This window comes from Rhinoderma darwinii, chromosome 1, assembly GCF_050947455.1.
Source record: "Rhinoderma darwinii isolate aRhiDar2 chromosome 1, aRhiDar2.hap1, whole genome shotgun sequence".
NCBI classification, from domain to species: Eukaryota; Metazoa; Chordata; class Amphibia; order Anura; family Rhinodermatidae; genus Rhinoderma; species Rhinoderma darwinii.
The window spans coordinates 303,304,322-303,326,156 of NC_134687.1; the positions used below are offsets into that span (position 1 = coordinate 303,304,322).

The 21,835-nt window shown below is 43.5% G+C and overlaps 1 protein-coding gene across 1 annotated transcript; it reads right to left on the minus strand.

The window, feature by feature from the left end:
• Positions 1–1,926: 1,926 nt before the first annotated feature.
• C2CD4C (C2 calcium dependent domain containing 4C) lies at positions 1,927–21,576 on the minus strand. The gene is made up of 2 exons (XM_075825452.1): positions 21,352–21,576; positions 1,927–3,562 (listed from the first exon to the last, which is right to left on the minus strand). Exon 2 carries the CDS (start codon positions 3,500–3,502, stop codon positions 2,195–2,197), a length of 1,308 nt encoding a protein of 435 aa, XP_075681567.1. The 5' UTR covers positions 3,503–3,562; positions 21,352–21,576; the 3' UTR covers positions 1,927–2,194.
• Between the last annotated feature and the right edge of the window lie 259 nt (positions 21,577–21,835).

Sequence of the window (21,835 nt, forward strand, 5' to 3'; positions counted from 1 at the left end):
TGTAAAAAAAAAAAAAAAGGTGACCCCTTTTTTTTATCCTAGAGAACCCCTTTAATCATGCAAGAATGAAAATTGGAATTGTGATCAATGAATGTGCAATATTTTTCTGTAGCTTACTCCAGTAATAATGAACAGAAATTCACTTTCCTATCAATGCACTATTTCAAACAGTAGGATGGCGAGAGGCAAAATAAAGACTGTATCAACTAGAAGTTTGATAACGCCAGTAAAAAAGCTAAATATCCACCATTATGTTAGCCTAAAACATAGCTACTTGCTGAAAGTAAAAAGTGTTAGGGTATGTTCACACGACAAATGAAAAACGGACGTAAAATACGGAGCTGTTGTCAGGGCAAAACAGCCTCTGATTTTCACCCGTTTTTGAGGTATCAATCGTTTTTTTATGCGCTTTTTACGGCCGTTTTTGGAGCTGTTTTTCTATGAAAACGGCTTTTTTACGGGGCATTTTTTTTACGCGCTGTTTTTACAAACGGCCATGTAAAAAAACGCCTTGTGGCAACAAAATGCCATTTTTCCCATTGAAATCAATGGGCAAATGTTTGGAGGCGTTCAGCCTCCGTATTTTCAGACGTTTTTCGTGGCGTTTATGGCCCGAAAAACGGTTGAAAATAAGCCGTGTGAACATACCCTTATACTTAAAATCTTAAAAGCCACAATCTCAATCCTTTGAAGTTTTATTGACATTACGATATGTAATCTCAATATGTGAGTCCACCATTTCATCCTGTTTTTCGACCTACGTCAATGTGGAACATACTTAAGTAACATAACAATTCCATAAACAAGGAATGACAAGGAGTCAATAAATAATATGACAACACTTAAATTTTTTCATATTTGTACATGACCCCAGCAGAGCCAAGTCCTTTACTTAATAGTCACTCACCTATGCTCTTTATTTCAAATAAAAATGAGTTAAAGGCTGTGGTGCTGTAAGGGTTAATCAGTCTTTATGAGTCTCATTTCGCATTCATTTACCCATATGGGAATGTCTAACCTTTTGTATACACCATCTGCACAATAAGTGTGTATGTTGTAAATACTCACACTGCATCTTCTCAATTTCTAGGTGTGAAGGAGAAAGTACACATTAGAGCGAACATTTCTATCTGTGTGGGAGGGCTTGAAATAACCAGGATCTTAAAGGAAAGCCGATAGTTTATGTAACCGGTAGGAGCAATTGCTTAGAGGAAGAAGAGATCGCTGGGTCTTCTGTCCATCCAGATGCGGGAAAAGCACGTCAGTTTGAGAATCCTGGAGAATCCTGCTTTACACGTTGCCGAACACAAATAATCTAGTCAGTTGTCAGAAAACTGCCTTTTTGATAGGTCCATAGTAGAAAGCTATAAGAGTGGTCCTGTCCTATTGGATGTGATCCAATACAATAGCTGGTGCTTGTCAATCTCTGGCTAACTGATGTTGCATTGGAGTCTCTGTTTTCGCACGTTAGCTACTGCTAAGATACCAAATATAAAAATAACGAATATTATATAACCCGAGACAAAGCTGACAATTTATGCAGTTAAAAGTAGAATCATATAAAGTACATGGGGTGTATGCCTACCGTTGCTATGTAAGCGTGCAGAATGTACATAAACTCACGCAGCCATACAACACATGGTTTTCATATGTGCACATATGGCAGCAATAACAAGAGGTTATTTTTTACTAATCTTCTTTGTCTAGAAGATGATCGTCGGGTTTCGCCCGTAAGAACTTATTGTAAGTGCAAATTGTGTTTGCACAGCCAGTAGATACTGAATCTGTAGGCTTTTGATTTATAGCGCTCAGGGCAATGCACAGTGTTCTGTAGATAAATTATTAATGTTTCCTCATCATTCGAGTTTACTTATGTTAATTCTCTTTAGAACGCTCTATGAAACTGGAATGATTAGTCAAAACATGAAAGCTTGAAGTCGCTGCTTTAATTTACAGTGCTCTGCAGTTCCCTAGCGCAGTGGAAGCTCAACACTCTTCATTTTCTGAATGAAGGCATGCAAGGTTTTGTAGCCATGGAAGTACTATCCTCTGCGTTCTAGCTGTCAAGTGCAATGCTTTGCTCCGTCATGCACAGGATATGATCTGACTTGGTAGCTACTAAGTAAATACATTCACCACTACAGAGCAGCGCTCTCACACACACATCATGCACTCTATCATAGCTGCTCCATTCTCAAAGAAAGGGCAAAAGTGAGGTCAGTGGGATCTCCTTTTCTCCAAGGAGAGTGTCTCTTTTAAGGCTGCTTCCCTTGTTCAGCACCTTTAGTTTAAGTGACATCTTTTTAGCACTTCCAGCCACCAATCCATCAAAGAAGAAATCTTCATTAAAGACTGGGTTTCGGCTATTCTTAATAATAGTGCTTCTCTGACGGTGAACTTTACCAGGATTCAAGTAGAGAACCACACAGCAGTTTACTCCCTTCAGGTCACAAAGCTTGTCAAAGAGATGCTCTGCTGCTATTAACCGTACTCTGAGACGGGCATTAGATGGGTCATATTCTGCTGATAGTCTCATACTACCTCCTTTACTGAGACACACATTGTGTTCCTTCTGTAGAAGGTCCAAAGGTAGCACTCCTTGTTGCCCAGAACCTATACCAGCTCCCTTGGCACCTCTTACTCTTCTTCTAGGCATGCTGGGACTAGTGTCAGCAGAACTACACTCATCTGTAGATAGTGAACTGTTTCGAGCTACTGAGTGCTTGAGTTTGATGAGTTTAGATTGTGTGTCTGGTGTGAATATTTTCAGCAGAGAGACTGAACGGGAAAGTAATGGTGAGCTGAATGGTGAAGACTCAGCTGAAGAGCAGGTATCACTTTCACCACCACTAAAATATCGGTATGGATTCATCAAAGACATTCCAAAATCTGAAGTGTTTAGCTGGGATCCTCCTTCTGTTCCACTTCGTCTCTGAGAACTAGGTGAACTAGATTGGGATGGACATGGGGAAAGAGAACCCTGGTCAGTGTGAAAGAGAGACTCCTTACGTCGGGTATGTGGACTTTCCATCAGAGTCACAAAACCATATGATGTCTGGGCCTTTGGAACATATGAAAGAGACATGGCAGATTGAGATTGTGGGTCTGCATTTGTACCCAAGTCTTCCTCTGATGCCCACTCATCAGCACTTTCAATCTGAATGATGTGCCGGTTTGCAGCTTTCACAAGGTTTCTGCTCTCTGAAGCTGCTTTGGTTGGTAGACGAGGGCTGCGTTGTGGACGTCTACCTGACAAGTTTTGCTCAGAAGCAGAAGTGCCTATATTAGGTTTGGACTGTACTCCTTCACCTGCTGCAGAACCTTCAGCTCCTGCTTCTGCTGGTACACTACTAAGCTTTGGTGGGATGAAAAAATCAGGAATCTTGTCTGGAGTCAGCACATTGCTGTATGATCCACCTTTGGACTGTTTGTCACCGGATTCTCCTGCCTGTCGACCACTGCTGTGTTCCACTGTGCCTCGGATCCTTTCCAGTAGCCACATTCTGTGTCTTATATGGTGTGAAATTGAAATTGTGTTGTCACTGGATACTGATTCAACTGCCTGAAAAAAGAAAATAGTTTCAAGTTTTATTTTAGAAATTATGAATTTACAGTAAGACCATCCACTTCTGTTTGGTGACGGTGATCTTAAATAGACCCTGAAGGTAAGTTGGGAGTTGACTCTGAAACTGACCAACTAAGGATCCCATTGACTCTATATTCAGGCTCCATGCTATAATTGGATCAATCCTTTCTGCCTTTTTCCACCAAAACCAGGAAGAGATTCCAAAAGAGAGAACAGGAAAAAAGCTACTCAAAGATGACCTTGGGTTACTTTTCCCATTATTATCTCTTGTGGGTCTTTTTGTGTTTTAGGTAAATAAAAGTGGAAGTGGATATTGAGCCCTCCAACATTAGTGCGAATGTCGCCTTAAAGCCAAATTATGCAACAAAAACTCCCCTTTTTACAAAATCCCTAGTAATATGCACATTACTAATGTCTTTCATTAGCCCATGACTGGGAGTCATCTTCCATCACTGCTTGTGGCTCTATCAGAAGAGCCTCCCTGTCCTCTTCTCCTCCACTATTTGAATAATTATTGTCTGTGACCACAACTGTTCAGTCTGTTAGGAGACTTCGTGGTCACTGAGAGAGGAAGTGATGTCATTCGAGTGACAGGAAGTGAGCATTTTGAGCAGGCCACTACAGCATTTATGTTATCTATTCCGTTAACAGGTTTGTCTCATCATTACAACCCCTTTTAATACTGAAGCTGGCTTGAATCCCAGCTGAATCTCGGGCTGGCCAAAATTTTAATGTATTATACTCACAGTAATTGATATAAATGGCCGCCATATAAAACATGGATAGTCCGTCTCCGCCACAGTAGGAGTCACTGTCTGCAGTGGCTCTCCACTCTGGCTAATAGACGGCAGTCTCCTCAATGACGTCCATATGCCCTTTTGATAAGGCAAACTATTAAAGTCAAATGTTGTTTTGTCACTAAGCCTCACATATAAGCAAACAACTGGGAACCTGTGCACTAAATTAGGCACTAATGTGCTTTTTATTTCACATATTGAAAATTACTATTATTATTACTATGATTTCAGTTCAATAAGGAAAATTATTTCATTACATATGTAGGAAGGGAACACAGTGATATTCAAAAACGGCATTAAAGACATGTCTATAAAGTTCACATGAGCGAACATTAAATCTGCGTGCCAAAATATATGTAATTTTACTGTTGTGTAAGGAGTTAAGACGTGTACTGTTGTCAATTGGATTATTTATTGTGCTGTTACCTGGCACAAGGAGGCATTATATTCTGCTCTACTGGTCACATGCTTCCTGGTTCTTTACACGGTCTGCTGGACTGGCACACACCCACTTTCTCCATATACAGTACATGCTTTATGTGAGTGCTCCAAATTTAAAGGAAGGCGGTTAATTTTTTTATTATTATTATTATTATTATCTATTAGATACAAGAGCAAGTAAAAGATTCTTTATGTTGTATTAGCAAATCATCAAAACTTGAAGGAAAACTTAAGCAACATGATCAACTTATTTTTTACTGTTCATATCCTAAATGAGAGATGAGGATAAACCCTTTACATTTAACTCTAAACGCTCTAATAAAACTAAACTCTCAGACTTCTGCTGCGGGGTATGCCATGAATGTACTGCGGGTGTGCAACAGTTTCGGCACAAGGATCAACACTTATTGCTAATCCACCATGCAGAAAAAGTTGAATGCTTCTTATTTTCACATTGGATTTTTTTCTGCAGTGAGGACAAGAATTTGCGTAGAAATTTTCCATAGCTTGTGAATGGCATTGCGGAAACAGCATTTACATGCATGGGTTGCCGATTGTTGTCGGATTTGACATAGTTACATAGTTAGTTGGACTGAAAAAAGACATAATATGTTCAGTACAGTGAGTTCAGCCAAAGAGTAATCCGTGCCGAAATCCATATCTAATCTGACACGTGTGAACAAAGCCTAATCCTTTCTCTACTACCCAGCTACACAACCTCATCTTCCACAACACAGCACCATCTCTCCATCTACAACACCATACCACCACATCACCACAAATCCCCTCTCCTCCTACATCTACGTCTCAGCCTGCAGCACTATATCTCCCCCTTACCCTTGCAGCACTACATCTCCCTCTACCAACACCACGTTAGCATCATTCCCTCCCCTGTGAAATAGTCCCACTACTGGTATCTCTGCTACCTTTTTCTTCCCTTCTTGAATGAGTTGCAAAAGCCGTCAGCAGCTCTTACCCAGCAGCTCTTGCTAAGCTCCCCAAAAACTTTCCAGTAGGGAATTTAGATTGTGAGCCTAAGGACAGTAAGTAAATATTGCCACTGTACAGCGCTGCAGAATATGTTGGCACTTTATAAATAACAGAAATAAATAAATACCTCTGATAGCTCTGCAGGTTACCAGCAATAACATGGAGAGGAAAGTCACCATTTCCTCTCACATGTAATGAAGTGCAGGGGCCATCAGAGCTGTTTGGTAAGAGAAGGATGTCCTAAGCAGCTGTTACCCGGTGGCTCTGACGTCTCCTGTGTTTCCTATTGTTCCCCATTTTATCTGTAGCAGGAGCTGTCAGCAGCTCTTACCCCCTGCAACCCGCAAGGGGAAGTGAAGGAATATTAAGTTGCCAGCAGGGTAAGGAAGGTTTAGATAACATGTGATGTGTGGGGGGCCCCTAGCAGCTCACTACTCTGGTGGTGATGGGGCCCCTTTTACTGGGGAGGGGTGATACACCCTGTGCAGTCGCACAGGTCTCACATCCCTAAAGGCTGGCCCTGCTGGTGAGGCCCTAGTAAAAAAAAAGATTGAGAAGCCCTGTTCTAGACTATTCTAGGAGATTGGGCAAATAATGTATTAACAGTTAAATGGGAGGCACATGCGTGCTGCGCTCATGGTGGGCGTGTGATCCCAGAGCTTCGCACTACCCTGGGCTAAAAGCAGCTATTACTTGCGATTGCTCACCGTTAACCTGATCATCCTCTGACTACAGGTTCCCTAAACAGCATAAAGCTGCCAGACGGCTAAAGGTAACGCCAAGGGGAGTGATCATGAGAGCAGCAGCCACTGGCACACAGGACCAGTCTGATCAACAGGTACAGACCATAGTCCCACTTCTATCAAGTGAAAACTCGATGAATGCGCTCCACTCTCCACAGCGATCAGACTTTTCGCATGCTTTGGGAGATATTACCCCTGAGAACTGGAGCCCCAGCCTTCTGATCTAATTGGGGAGGCATCCTCCACTGCTTTCCCCATAGACAAAGCTATGGCAGACAATCAGTTCAGCCAAGAGAACATAGAGGGACACTTCCAAGAAGTGACTGGACAGGATGAGGCCCATGAGGTAACCTCTGATGTATTCAGGGGATAAAGATTAAAGTTTTTCCTAGCTGCTCCAGCAGGAATTAGAGAAGAACTGCAAACAGATTAAGTCAGAATTAAAAATTGACTTCTATGCTTTGAGCTCTCGTATTGAGTCAATTCAGTGCAAATGGATGATACTGTTTCTAAAGTCAACCAACACACTAACGGAATCAAAGCTGTTTATTCACAATTAGAGGAGGTACACTGTTAAATAGAGGATCTAGAGAACTAATCCCAAAAGGAAAATTGCAGGATCAGGGGGCTCCCTGAATCCATCACAGATTTAGGGAATGTGGTTCATGACCTTTATAAAGGCCTATTGCCAGACCTCTCGGCTCAATACTACTATATTGATAGATATCATAGAGCTCTTACTGCACCAAGAGCTGAAGGACTGCCTAGAGACATTTGGTGAAACCTCATTATTATTCTGTCAGAAAACGTGTTATGAAAGCCTCAAGGTCATGTGATCATCTAAAACTGCGCAATTAAGACATCCAAATTTTTGCAGATTCGGCTCCTCGTAGTATTCAAAGAAGAAGGGGTCTTTAACCATTGCCCAAAAAAAAGAACATTAGGTACCATTAGGCATTCCCATTTGTACTTATGTTTTCTTAACAGTTAAATTATACTGTTACACTATATCCACAGTGCTCCATAACAGTAGAAGCTACTGTTTCCCCCACAACAAAGCCTTCCACATTGCCTGGGCTGTCTTTACACTACATTTTGGCGTAGTTGCTTACGGTCTTGAATCTGCCATTTATTCTTTTTTTGACTAATCCCAGCAAATATTTGTCCTGGGTGCTGTTTTAGGGCCGACAATATTTTTTTTTGCTTTAAATCAGCCATTACCTATTGGATTAATCACATAGGTAATGGCTGATATTAATTACTCACCTCTCCTCGATCTAGGCTCCTCCTGTGTCATGCACCGCTACACACAACCTCCTGGTGCTGGCCAGCATCATGACAAAATGTGCGCCAGCACCCGGAGCCTAAGAGAAGCATAGCTTGCAGAAGAGGAGCGGTAAATTATTAAAAGTGTCTGGTCTGGATTCTGAATTATGAGGTCTTGTCTGGGGTCTGAATATTGAGGTCTGGGGTATGGCATGAGGTCAGAATATTGGGGTCTATATAATGGGGTCTGAATTATGAAGTATGGTCTGGGATATAAATATTGGGGCCTGGGGTCTGAATTATGGGGTCTGGGGTCTAAATATTGGGGGCCTGGTCTAGGATCTCTCTCAATTATGAGATCAGGGCTGGGGTTTGAATATTGTAGTCTGGGGTATGGTCTGAGATCAGAATATTGGGACTGGTATGGGGGTCTGTATTCTGGGCTCTGAATATTGGGGTCTGTTCTGGGGTCTCAATTATGGGTCTGGGATCTAAATAATAGGGTCTTGTCTGGGGTCTGAGTTTTGGCGTTTGGTGTGAGGTATGGTCTGAGGTCTGAATATTGGGGTCTGAATATTATGGGATCTGGTCTTGAGTCTAAATATTAAGGTTGGTCTAGGGTGTGGTCTGAATATTGGGGTCTTTATTATGGGGTCTTAATTAAGGGGAGTGCATTTTTTTGTCTGGTCTGGGTGGTCTTAATTTTGGGGTCTGGGATAATTTTGGGGTCTGATCTGGAAATAAAGGGGTTATTCAGACTTTAGAAAAACTGTAACCAAATGGTGTGTGAGATTACTGTTGTTTGCAATACCCACCCTCTATACTGTCCTCACTGTTTAGTCCTTATAGTGATGACAATATACAGGAAATATTCAGAAGAAAATTTAAATTCAGGCAAACCCTGCCCAGTGGCCAGTCATTCTCCAACAAGCCCCCCGAAAAATGTTTCAAATGTTGCCAACTATGCATTTGGGAGAGATCTGCTCTTGTATCAAAATGTTTTCAGCAACTGCAAAATAGGGAAACATTTCCTTTGGGAAGGTTTCCCTTCTCCTTTGTATTAAGATCCATTCCAGAACATAATATAAAGGCAGCCTTATAAAAGAACTGTGATTGACTATTATAGGGGCACTGAGTGAGGCTGTATTATTGGGACACTACAGCCGTACAGAGCCTGTCACAGTGGCCCCCTAACAGAGAAAGTAACACTGCCCCCATAACACTGACAGACACAGCACACAAGAAATGGTACCAGCGAACATGTTTAAGGTGAAAAAAAATGCAGCAAATGCATGTGAAACTGGGACTAATATGCAAAAATGTGTACATGAATTATACTATGGACTGATCATTGCTGTAGCCAGATCAGAAGGTCGGTGGGGACAACAACCAGACACTGGAGAGGCTTGTGTGGCTGCAGGATCTTGAATATTGCAAATTGTAGGGAATCAGCTGCTTTCGACAGTACATTTAGACTTTTCAGTTTAATGCTAAATAAAATTATAATGTTGCTTTGAGTAAAGTATTAGGATGTTGCTGTAGTTCACATATCTGGAAATGGATAAAAGGCTATTTCTACACTTGTACATAAGTGAGTAATAGCTGGATATATTGTAGCTTCCCCAGTTTGGTGAGGCTATGAGTACATTTTTTATATCCGTATTCTACAAGCTTATCGGGCACTAGATATAATCACTGATGGTATTTGAGATCATCACGTCAGAAGACTGCACCATTTTCCTCTGTATTAGATAATTTATCACAAAGTAGCACATGGTGATATATATATATGAGGGAATAGCTTATGAACCTCTGACTGGTAGGTGAAACTGGTTCAATTTTAGTTCTAGTCATTTATTGGAACCAGAGAATTACCCGGTTCACCAATGTCAGATGAGCACCATAGGATTTAAATGGAACATATCAACTGCCAGGTTTATGATATCTGTAAAATACCCCAAAAACAGTAAACTACTACATAGTCATAGTGTTCAAAAGTTCTCTGCTTTTAGTACTTCCATGGATTAAAAGCAGCTATTACTAGCGATTACTCGCCACTTACCCGCTCACATGCCAACTACAGCTTCTCTAAACACCAAAAATCTGCCCGACGGCTAAAGGTAACGCCAAGGGGAGTGGTCACGAGAACACCAGCCGCTGGCACACAGGACCAATCCGATCAACAGGTACATTCCAAAGCCCAGCAAGTGAAAACACAGATGGACGCTCTCCACTCACCACAGCGATCGGACTTTTCACATGCTTTGGGAGATATTACCCCTGAGAACGGGAGCCCCAGTCCAGCCTTTTGATCTAATTGGGGAGGAATCCTCCAGTGTTTTCTCCATCACAGACAAAGCTATGGCGGATGTTCAGTTCAGCCAAGAGAACATAGAGGGACACTTCCAAGAAGTGACTGGGCAGGATGAGGCCCATGAGGTAACCTCCGATGTATTTAGGGGATAAAGATGAAAGTTTTTCCTAACTGCTCCAGCAGGAATTATAGAAGACCTGCAAAAAGATTACGCCAGAACTAAAACCTGACTTCCATGCTTTGGGCTCTTGTACTGTGCCTATTGAGTGCAAATGGATGATACTGTTTCTATAGTCAACCAACACACTAACGGAATCAAAGCGGTTTATTCACAATTAGAGGATCTAGAGAACCGCCAAAGACAGATTAAAGAGGCTCTGTCACCAGATTATAAGTGCCCTATCGCCTACATAATGTAGATAACAACAGTGGTTTTTATGTTGAAAAACTATCATTTTTGAGCAAGTTATGAGCTATTTTAGATTTATGCTAATTAGTTTCTTAATAGACAACTGGGCATGTTTTTACTTTTTACCAACTGGGCGTTGTACAGAGGAGTGTATGACGCTGACCAATCAGTGACCAACCAGCGTCATACACTTCTCATTGTTCCAGCCGATTGTGCACAGCGTGATTGTGCAGTGAAACAAGCTGGGCTGGAACAATGAGAAGTGTATGACGCTGATTGGTCAGCGTCATGTCCATGACAAGTATGTCCACAGTACGCTCAGGCCATGGCCCCGCTGGCCATGTCGTGCGTCTGTGTCCCCAGAAGCCAAAAAACTCCAACGCCTAGGATTGGTTGGGGAGACAACCCTGGGAGACACAGCATTTGACAGAGAACTCTCCCCAAAGCTGTCCATCCCTGTGACTATTGTCGCTGGACCCACCTGGCCTCTGCCTATCTGGACTCTGCAGCCAATTTTATACACGGAGACCTTGTGGATCTTCTTCACTTGCCCACTACCCTTCTGGAGAAGCCGTTGATCGTTGCCTCAGTAGATGGACTGCCGCTGCCCGACCCAATATTGTCTGTGACCAAACCACTGAGGCTTCAAATGGAAGCCCTTTATTCTGAGCTCATCTCCTTTTTTGTCCTGCACAAGGCCGTCAATCCCGTGCTGCTGGGTTTTTCTTGGCTCCGTCTACATGCCTCTGTCCTGGATTGGAACTCCGGAGAGGTTCTCCAGTGGGGTCACAAGTGCCTCAACCGCTGTCTGGGGCATATCCATCCGCTTCAGCCTCCTCCGCATCAGTCATTGGCAGGGTTGTCCTCTAGTTACTCTAAGTTCTCGGATGTCTTCAACAAGAAGGAGGCAGAGACGTTGCCGCCACACCGGGCGTATGATTGTCCTATTGACTTGGTCCCTGATTCGTCTCTCTCCTTACCTGAGACCCAGTCGATGTCTGCCTATATCAAGGAGAATTTAGAGAGGTGCTTCATACGCAAATCCTCATCTCCGGCCGGGGCCGGGTTTTTCTTTGTTAAAAAGAAGGACGGATCCCTCCGACCCAGCATTGACTACCGTGGCCTCAACCAGATCACGGTAAAGAACAGATACCCATTGCCTTTAATCTCTGAACTGTTTGATCGCATACGGGGAGCAACATTTTTTTCACAATTAGACCTACGGGGGGCCTACAATCTAATCCAGATTCGTCAGGGGGACGAATGGAAGACGGCATTTTATACACATGATGGGCACTACGAATACCTGGTTATGCCCTTCGGCCTGTGTAACGCCCCTGCAGTCTTTCAATTGTTCATCAATGACATCTTCTGTGATCTCCTCTATGTCTGTGTTGTGGTGTATCTCGATGACATTTTGATTTTCTCCCCAGATCCAGCGACTCATCAGAGACATGTCCGCCAAGTCTTGCTTAGATTAAGGGAGAATCACCTATATGCCAAGCTGGAGAAGTGCGTGTTCGAGAGAAAGTCTCTACTCTTCCTGGGCTACATCATCTCCGATCAGGGCCTCAAAATGGATCCTAAAAAGGTAAAGGCTGTGTTGGAATGGCCACGCCTTCAAGGCTTAAGGGCCATACAGCGCTTCCTGGGATTCGCCAACTTCTACCAGCTGTTCATCCCCAACTTCTCCTCACTGACAGCTCCCATCTCTGCCATCACCAAAAAGGCCATGAACGCCAAGGTGTGGACTCCGGAAGCAGAGGCCGCATTCAAGAGCTTAAAGAAGGCCTTCACGTCAGCCTCAATCCTCCATCACCCTGAAGTGTCTCTACAGTTTTCATTGGAGGTGGACATCTCCGCTGTTGGTGCTGGCGCACCTCTGTTCCAGAGAGGCTCCAAAGGCAAAACTGTGGTATGTGGCTACTACTCTAAGCTGTTTTCTCCCGCAGAGCGCGACTACTCGATTGGGGATCGGGAGTTACTGGCCATCAAGCTGGCTTTGCAGGATTGGAGACACCTACTAGAGGGCGCAGCTCATCTAATCCTGGTATTCACGGATCACAAGAACCTCACCTATCTCCAGACGGCCCAACGGCTGAACCCTCGTCAGGCCAGGTGGGCGCTGTTCTTCGCTCGGTTCCAGTTTGAGCTCCACTACAGCCGTGCCAACAAAAATGTGAGGGCCGATGCCTTGTCTAGGTTGTTCAAGACAGAAGACACTGTGGAGTCCCCACAGAATATCATTGACCCTTCCTGCATCATCTCTGTCAACCCTCTGCAAGTTAGAGACATTCCCCAGGGGAGGACCTTTGTGCGTCTGGCAGACAGAAGAAGAATCCCCCGCTGGGGACACCGTTCCAAGCTGGCAGGTCACACTGGTGTCCCTAAGACCCGATACCCAATTGCCCGTTCTGGTACCCCACGCTGCCCAAAGACGTCACGGATTTTGTCTCCTCTTGCACGGTGTGCGCAGCAAATAAAGTTGCCCACTCCAGACCAGCTGGTCTGCTCCAGCCGCTGGCTGTGCCCGATGCTCCCTGGCAGCATATTGCTATGGACTTTGTCACCGACCTGCCTCCCTCTGCTGGAAGCAGTACGGTCTGGGTGGTAGTGGATCGATTCTCCAAAATGTCTCATTTTGTTTCACTGACTGGTCTGCCTTCTGCTTTCAGACTGGCCGGCCTCTTCATCCAACACATCTTCTGTCTGCATGGCTTGCCTCTGCATATTGTCTCGGATCGGGGGGGTTCAGTTCACCTCAAAGTTCTGGAGAGCCCTCTGCGGTCTCCTCGGTGTGAAGTTGGACTTTTCCTCAGCCTACCATCCCCAGTCCAATGGTCAAGTCGAGAGGATTAATCAGATTATGGAGAACTATCTGCGGCACTTTATCTCCAGGCAGCATGATGAGTTGGTGCAGCTGCTTCCTTGGGCTGAGTTCTCCTACAACAACCATAATAGTGAGCCCACCACCTCCAGCCCATTCTTCATTGTCTACGGCCAACATCCACGAATACCTCTTTCTGTTTCCACTATGTCCCAGGTGCCTGAAGCTGACTCTACTTTCAGGGGCTTTCTACAGATATGGCAGTGGTATACACAAAAAGGCTCAGGCAAGCAATTACGATAATAGGCTAGGAGCTAAATAGGTAAAGCATCCTCCTTAAATGTAAAGAATAGGCAACTCCCATATATTGAATATAAACAGAAGAACGAAAAAAGGGAGCTAAGATAGCCAAAGATCATTTAAATAGATATCTTTATTAACATATAAATACAAATATTAAAAAGTTTGCAACAGGACATGAAGACACTGTAATAACCACTACAACACGACAGAACAGACTCAACGTAATGATCCAGGGTAAGTCTAACACTGGTATAGGTATGTGGCGGAAGAGATATGGCATGGAGCTAACAGGTTACTAAGATCCGTAAAGCCCTAGTGCTAAGCACAATGTGTGGGTGACACAGGAAAAGAACCAATGTTACCGACAAGTAAGAATATATAGCAAGAAATGCCCACTCATCTAAACTTAGAAGAGCTTACCCATAGTGTCGGGACCAGGAGAGTCGATCAAGCGTGTTGGTGAACCCCGACGCGCGTTTCGCCGTATGCTTCCTCTGGGGGTGTTGATATGGCAGTGGCCCCGATCTTCTATTCTGATAGCGGTCGACCGCATGAAGAGAAAGGCAGACACACGAAGACGAGAGCCTCCTCAGTTTCTTCCAGGCACTAAGGTCTGGCTGTCCTCTAAGAATATCCGGCTGAGGGTGCCATCTTGCAAATTTGCTCCCAGGTTCCTCGGACCCTTCGAGATTCTGCTGCAGATAAATCCTGTCTTCTACAAGCTTTGGCTGCCTCCCACCCTCAAGATCCAAAACTCCTTTCACATCTCTCTGCTGAAGCCTGTGGTCCTGAACCGCTACTCCAAGACTCCTAGTTCCGCAGTGGCTCCTAGCGGTTCATCGGGGACATTCGAGGTGAGGAAGATATTGGACTCCAAGAGAGAAGGAGGAAGAACGTTTTATTTGGTGGATTGGAGGCAGGGGTGTAACTAGGAAAGACTGGGCACCATAGCAAACTTTTGACTGGGGGCCCCCCCTCCCCTGAGTGTCACACAACCCCCCTCCTTGTAGATAGTGCCTTTTTTACAGCCCCCCTGTAGATAACGCCATACAGCCTCCCCTGTAGATAACGCCATACAGCCCCCCCCCCTGTAGATAACGCCATACAGCCCCCTTTGTAGATATCTACAGAGGGGGCTGTATGGCGTTATCTACAGGGGGGGCTGTATGGCGTTATCTACAGAGGGGGCTGTATGGCGTTATCTGCAGGGGGCTGTATGGCGCTATCTGCAGGAGGGCTGTATGGCGCTATCTACAGGGGGGATGTATGGCACTATCTACAGGGGGCTGTATGGCGCTATCTGCAGGAGGGCTGTATGGCGCTATCTACAGGGGGGATGTATGGCACTATCTACAGGGGGCTGTATGGCGCTATCTACAGGGGGGCTGTATGGCGCTATCTACAGGGGGGCTGTATGGCGTTACCTACAGGGGGCTGTATGGCGTTATCTACAGGGGGCTGTATGGCGTTATCTGCAGGGGGGCTGTATGCCGCTATCTGCAAGGGGGCTGTATGGCGCTATCTACAGGGGGGCTGTATGGTGCTATCTACAGGGGGGCTGTATGGCGTTACCTACAGGGGGCTGTATAGCGCTACCTACAGGGGGGGCTGTATGGCATTATCTACAGGGGGCTGTATGGCGTTATCTGCAGAGGGGGCTGTATGGCGTTATCTACAGGGGGGCTGTATGGCGCAATCTACAGAGGGGGCTGTATGGCGTTATCTACAGAGGGGGCTGTATGGTGTTATCTACAGGGGGGCTGTATGGCGTTATCTGCAGGCGGGCTGTATGGCGACACGGGCCCCCTCATGCCGCGGGCCCCGTAGCAGCCGCTATGGCTGCTACGGCGGTAGTTATGCCACTGATTGGAGGGGATATGGTCCAGAGGAGAGGTCCTGGGAGCCAAAGGAGAACATCAATGTTTCTGCCCTCATGAAGAAATTTCTCTCTTGCTCTGGTCCCAAGAAAAGGCAGCGTAAGAGGGGGGAAACTGTAACGTCTATGGCCGCGGACTGTTGTCCTGAATTACTCTATGACGGCCGCGACCATGGACAAGCGAGTTCCCGGCGGCATCTCCTTCCTGGGAGTGCACTCACTTCTCAGTCCGGACACTGTCTCCCGCAGGGTGCGTGCGCCTGCGCGTGCTTGGCCTTAAAGGGCCAGTATGCGTACATTTGCAGAATGCTGCAATTAGCCCAGAATGCCTCTGGACTATAAAAGGAGCTCTGCCCTCTCAATCATTGCCTGAGCGTTGTCGTGTTACATTAAGTTTGTCTTTGCGAATGGTCTCCTAGTGTTTTCCAGTTCCCAGTGTTTCCTGTTCCTGTGGCCTGTACCCTGTATCCCGTGCTACTGTGCCTCTGTGTCTTCAAGAGTTGGAGTCGTGTTGTGCCCTCCGCTGAATCTATTGTGTCGCACCCCGTCGGATGTCTGTCTACTGTCGGAGCCTCATCTTAGCCTGAAACCACAGCTACTGTCTACATTGCCTCAGGTACCCTTTCAGAACTAGACATTGCATTATACCTGTTTGGCCAGCTGCTATCCTGATACGCGGTATGGCCCAGTGGGTCCACACCTCGCACCGTGACAACTTGCTATATGATATATACAGTCGATCTGTCTAGCCTCTGCTTACCAACCACACTTTCCAACATTAAATGTGCAATGATCTTCAGTGTATCTATGTAATAATGGTCTGCAGGTCGCAGCAAACAATGGTTACAATGCAACGTAGAAATCTGTCAAGTGTGCAGTCCTTGTACTTATTGTGTTTCACACGTCTTTCTCTGTAAACCTGATATATGCTGTCTGCTATAAATAGTGGGTTTCTTTAAGAAGTAAATGAACTGGCATCTTATAAACATTTACTGATATATCTATTGCTGTATTGTGCACATTACATTAAAGTGAAGCCTGTAAGAGGAGCTGCTAATATCAGTCACAAACATTTAAGTAATGTTACTGGAGGTTCTCAGAACTGGAGATATGTGACATAAATTAGCGATCATAATAATACTTTTTTCTTGGCCTCCTGTAAGTCACCCCACTTAAGAACGCTACAGTCAGCTTCTCTCCAATCTGAAATGATTGTTTACTTACAACAGTAGATAATATTCACCGCCACATAAAATGTAGATAAGACGAAGGGTTAAGTACCTTTAAAGCAGACTGGATCTCACTATTTCTATTCCTAACCTATGTGTATGTATGTTGTTCTAATACATTTGTACAGATTTTTGTTTTTTGCTGTCTTCCTAGGTCGCTAGAATGCTATAGCAACAATAAATGGATTACACCAGAGCAAAAGGGCCTCTTTCTATGTTGGCATTGCTCTATAGTCTTGGTGCCCTGTGTGAGGGCATATCATAGTTCTATGAGATTTACAGTAAAAAGCCAAGTTTAGAGAACAATATTCTGGGTTCTAGCCCCATCTTGAAAGGTACTGGAGCAAGTAGACTCAGTGGAGTTGGTGACCCATCTTTTCCCCTGACCCCCAGTAACCATAAGGGCCTGTGCACATCATGTTTTGGCCCTAGGTTTAACGTATATGACGGGTAAAGCTTGAGACATGTACATTAAACGTAAGTTGTGACGGATGCCTGAATTGCAGCATTTGTCACCATAGAGTTTAATGGTGTACATTTAATGTATAGATGAAAAGCTATTGAAAAAGCCCATGACGCATATATCTTAATTCTGTACTTGTGATGTATCCCATACAGTGGCATACGTCACCCATAGGCTCCCATGTTAAAGGGTATATTTTTTTTGCAGGATTCAGCAGGATGGATTAGCGTAGTCTACTAACTACTTCATCCTCAAAAAAAAAGGTGTACTGTTGTATACCAGACCGACGGAGGCCAAAAGGATACACTTTTTGCCTGCGTTGGACTACTGGAGCCCTATGGACACATTTAGCGTGTACATCGGAAGTTTTTCCGATATACACGCTATACGTAGGGCAAATACCTGATGTGCACAGGCCCTAACATGGCTTGTTCCAGAGGTGACTAATGTCGATAAGTATCGATTTAGGATTTTATGCATTATTTCTCGGATTAACGGTTGAAGGCTTATTTGCTTCTCTTTTTTGGTATTGTAACATATGAAATGGTTTGTTTTTATGTTTGAGTTACAGCTGGCAGTCGCTGTTGGCATGGCTCGTAAACTAATGAGTTTTTAAGAGAAAAGTCTGTTCACAACAGTGGTTGGTTTACTACTGGCTTTTTTACATGGGCCAATGATTTGGCAATTGAGCATTCATAAAAAAGCCCGTTCCCGATCATTGACCTGTTTACTCGTTCATTGGCTAATCGGATCTTTTATGCGGCCAAATAAATGTTCGCCAGTCGGCAGCACATCTCTCTATGTAAACAGGGAGATGTGTTGCCGACATGATGCAAATACATGGGGACGAACGATCATAGTTACCCCATATATTAGCGATCGTTGCTCCCTGTGAAAGGAGCTAATGACGTGCTGTATTTTTAATCGGCACTTGTTTTTCCGGCCAGTATCAGACATTGTTAAAGGACCTAAAGTTACAAAGCTGTGACCAACTCTTACCTACGTAAAAAAAAATCTGTGCTCACGTATGGTTATTTATGGGGCATGTGATAATGTACTGATTGTAATATGTTCAAAGAAACAGCAGGACCCCAGGTGTAGTATACGCTGTTACATGAATATATGCTTCCTGCAGTCTCTCGGACAAGAACCCATAGTCCCAGGTGGTGGCCTAGTCTAAAGCACTATAAGTACATAAAAAAGAAGTAGCATGGTAGATAACTCTTAAGATGTAAGCATGTCTATTCATGAGGAACAGGGGCATAGCTATAAGGATTGCAGAGGTAGCAGACCCACCCGGGCTCTAGTACCTGGGGGGGGGGGGGGGGCCAAGAGCCGCTGTGCCACATAAGAAGACACAAGTATTATACACTATATAGCACATGATGGGTGAAGGCCCTGTTTACAAATTTTTCATTGGAACCCAGAAGCTTCAAGTTATACCTCTGATGATCAAATAGTATGTACTTATGTTATGTAAGCCAGAAATGTTAGCTGTTGTGTGCTTGTACCGAATTTCAAAGCGTTTACAGGTGTTTCTATAAAAGAGACCTAAGATGTTCTAAAGATAAGAATTTTTTTCTAGTGCCAGATGTAGCTCTTCAATCCTTTTATGTCCATCCTGTACCTTTATAATCTTTACAATATGCCATTTATGTTTTGTTTGTGTTTTTTTTATATACAGTACAGTCGGAGTAGGTAAAATACATGCAATTATATCAAGCATAAGAAGTGATAAAACAGTAGATAAATAGATAGATAGACAGACAGACAGATAAATATGAGATAGACAGACAGACAGACAGACAGACAGACAGATAGATAGATAGATAGATAGATAGATAGATAGATAGATAGATAGATAGATAGATAGATAGATAGATAGATGGATGGATGGACGGATGGACGAATAGATCGATAGATAGATAGATAGATAGATAGATAGATAGATAGATAGATAGATAGATAGATAGATAGATAGATAGATAGATAGATAGATAGATAGACGGATGGACGAATAGATAGATAGATAGATAGATAGATAGATAGATAGATAGATAGATAGATAGATAGATAGATAGATAGATAGATAGATAGATAGATGGATGGATGGATGGATGGATGGATGGATGGATGGATGGATGGATGGATGGATGGATGGATGGATGGACGAATAGATAGATAGATAGATAGATAGATAGATAGATAGATAGATAGATAGATAGATAGATAGATAGATAGATAGATAGATAGATAGATAGATAGATAGATAGATAGATAGATAGATAGATAGATAGACGGATGGACGAATAGATAGATAGATAGATAGATAGATAGATAGATAGATAGATAGATAGATAGATAGATAGATAGATAGATAGATAGATAGATAGATAGATAGATGATAGATAGATAGATAGATAGATAGATAGATAGATAGATAGATAGATAGATAGATAGATAGATAGATAGATAGATAGATAGATAGATAGATAGACGGATGGACGAATAGATAGATAGATAGATAGATAGATAGATAGATAGATAGATAGATAGATAGATAGATAGATAGATAGATAGATATTTTGAATTGTTTTTTCTTGTATGCCTTTATGCCTTGTATACCGTGTCTTCATAACTCTCCATTTGAAAGCAGTGAGGCAAATATCAGCCATTCCCAAACAATATTTGTTAATGGATGTCTACAGATTTTGGAAACCCTTTAGCGTAGCTCTGATATTTATATACCCATTAAAAAAAAAAGGATCAAAATGTTTTGTCCACTATGCAGAAATTATCCCAAATATCTGAATTACCATCAGAGAGATTATTAGGGAGTATTACACTAGCCATAAACAGAGATTTTTTTTGGCGTATATGAATTATAAAGATTATCATATAATAATTATAATCATTAGTGATTGTTGGATCTATGCTATCAAAACGATTGTACGTGTAAATTAACATGTTTTCCTCATTCAAGAATTTTCCATATGTGGCATTCTCATTGCAGCAATATACCATTACTAGTGTACCCTCTTGGCTATGAATGTTCCGATAATGAAATCAGAACGCTGATAGGGGACAAATCATTACGTCTAAGGACAGCTATAAGGTGATGAACTTATATACTATTATATGCAGCCCAGTGGCTGTAACCAATTCTTTATTCATATGGAATGGATAGGTAGCCCAGGCTGACACTGCTAACAGCCCCATCGCTCTTCCCCCTCCCTGCCTGCCACCTGTCCACTATATCAGCCTTCTACTTTGTCCACCTGTCACTTACAGGTCACAGGACCACAGCAGCACAGCCATTATGGAGGGCTAATGATGGCTTGTCAACCAGGCTCACTAATAGACAATGGAAAACTTTAATCAATGTTACTCCAGAATTTTCTCCTCGGCTGCTGTCAATGATGTGATTATAGATGTAGCAGAGCTGCGTTTTGAAATTAACTCTTTGAGACTGCATTGTCTGCGCATTGTTATAATTCTCTCAGTGGTACCCATTTTCACGTACCAATTATCATGAAAAATGGATCATAAGGGGTGAAAGTAACAATAATTTTCCAGTGTATAGGGAGAATGCCTTCATAAATGAACTGTGTGAACATATCCATTGTGTGCATACAAACTTACGGTTAATTCAGGCTCATGTTCACCTATAGACAATCACTATGCATAAATGGGGTGTAAGATAATGCAATAGGTTTACCTGCAGCCCTATGTAAAACCAGTCAACAAAAGATGTCATAATGAGTTGTGCCAAATGATCAACTCAGCTCTGCTGCACTGTGAGCATTGCACATCGTCATAGCACAGAGCATATAGTAAGTAGTAGAAATGCAAGATGATCTAACAATAGGCAAATGGATGAAGATTATAAGAGGTGACTACTGCAAGATGTCACAGCCCCAAATATACAATCACCAGAGGGTTAGTACTGCCACCCCTGACTGTCTACATATATAGAAGATGGGTGAAGTCTGTCATTGGAAAGTCATGTAAACCACGATGACATTATCCCAGGCTGCCAGTGATTGCCCATCTAGGACTATAGTGAAGCAGGAGGGGGCACAGGATGGCGCTGGTGTCTGTACCCACCTGTAGCTCCTGATCCGGGATGGGCAGTGCCGATCTGCTGCTTTGTGTAGCTGCTCCTGGTATGCTGGTTGCTATCTCTGGGCATTTACTTTTCTATATCAGAGTCCCGTCTGGCATCTATAGATTTTGGTGCAGCTGTGCGATCGTCATGTAGCTTGTCTGTATGTGTCCGGGACTGTGCTGTGTTATATAGACACAGCTCCCAGCCCTGCCAGCCAACCATACGTATGCCTCCTCACACACACCTCCCAGCACTGGGAGGCACCACAGCCAGCCCTCACCTACATGGGTCCTGGAGAGTAACAAGTGTGCCCGCAGTATGTGCCAACAGCATCCACCTTGTGCCCTGATCCCTAGTCAGTTTGTATGACACTATATACTGTGTAACAAGGCTTAATGTTTTATTACCACGTTATTATCTGTATCCTGCAGGGTTTATTATAGTTTGGAAAGAATTTAACAATAATATTTACTTTACCTTTGT

Excerpts from the sequence above, each read along its gene's own strand:
- C2CD4C (XM_075825452.1), bottom strand. The coding sequence starts at position 3,502 with ATGTGGCTACTGGAAAGGATCCGAGGCACAGTGGAACACAGCAGTGGT.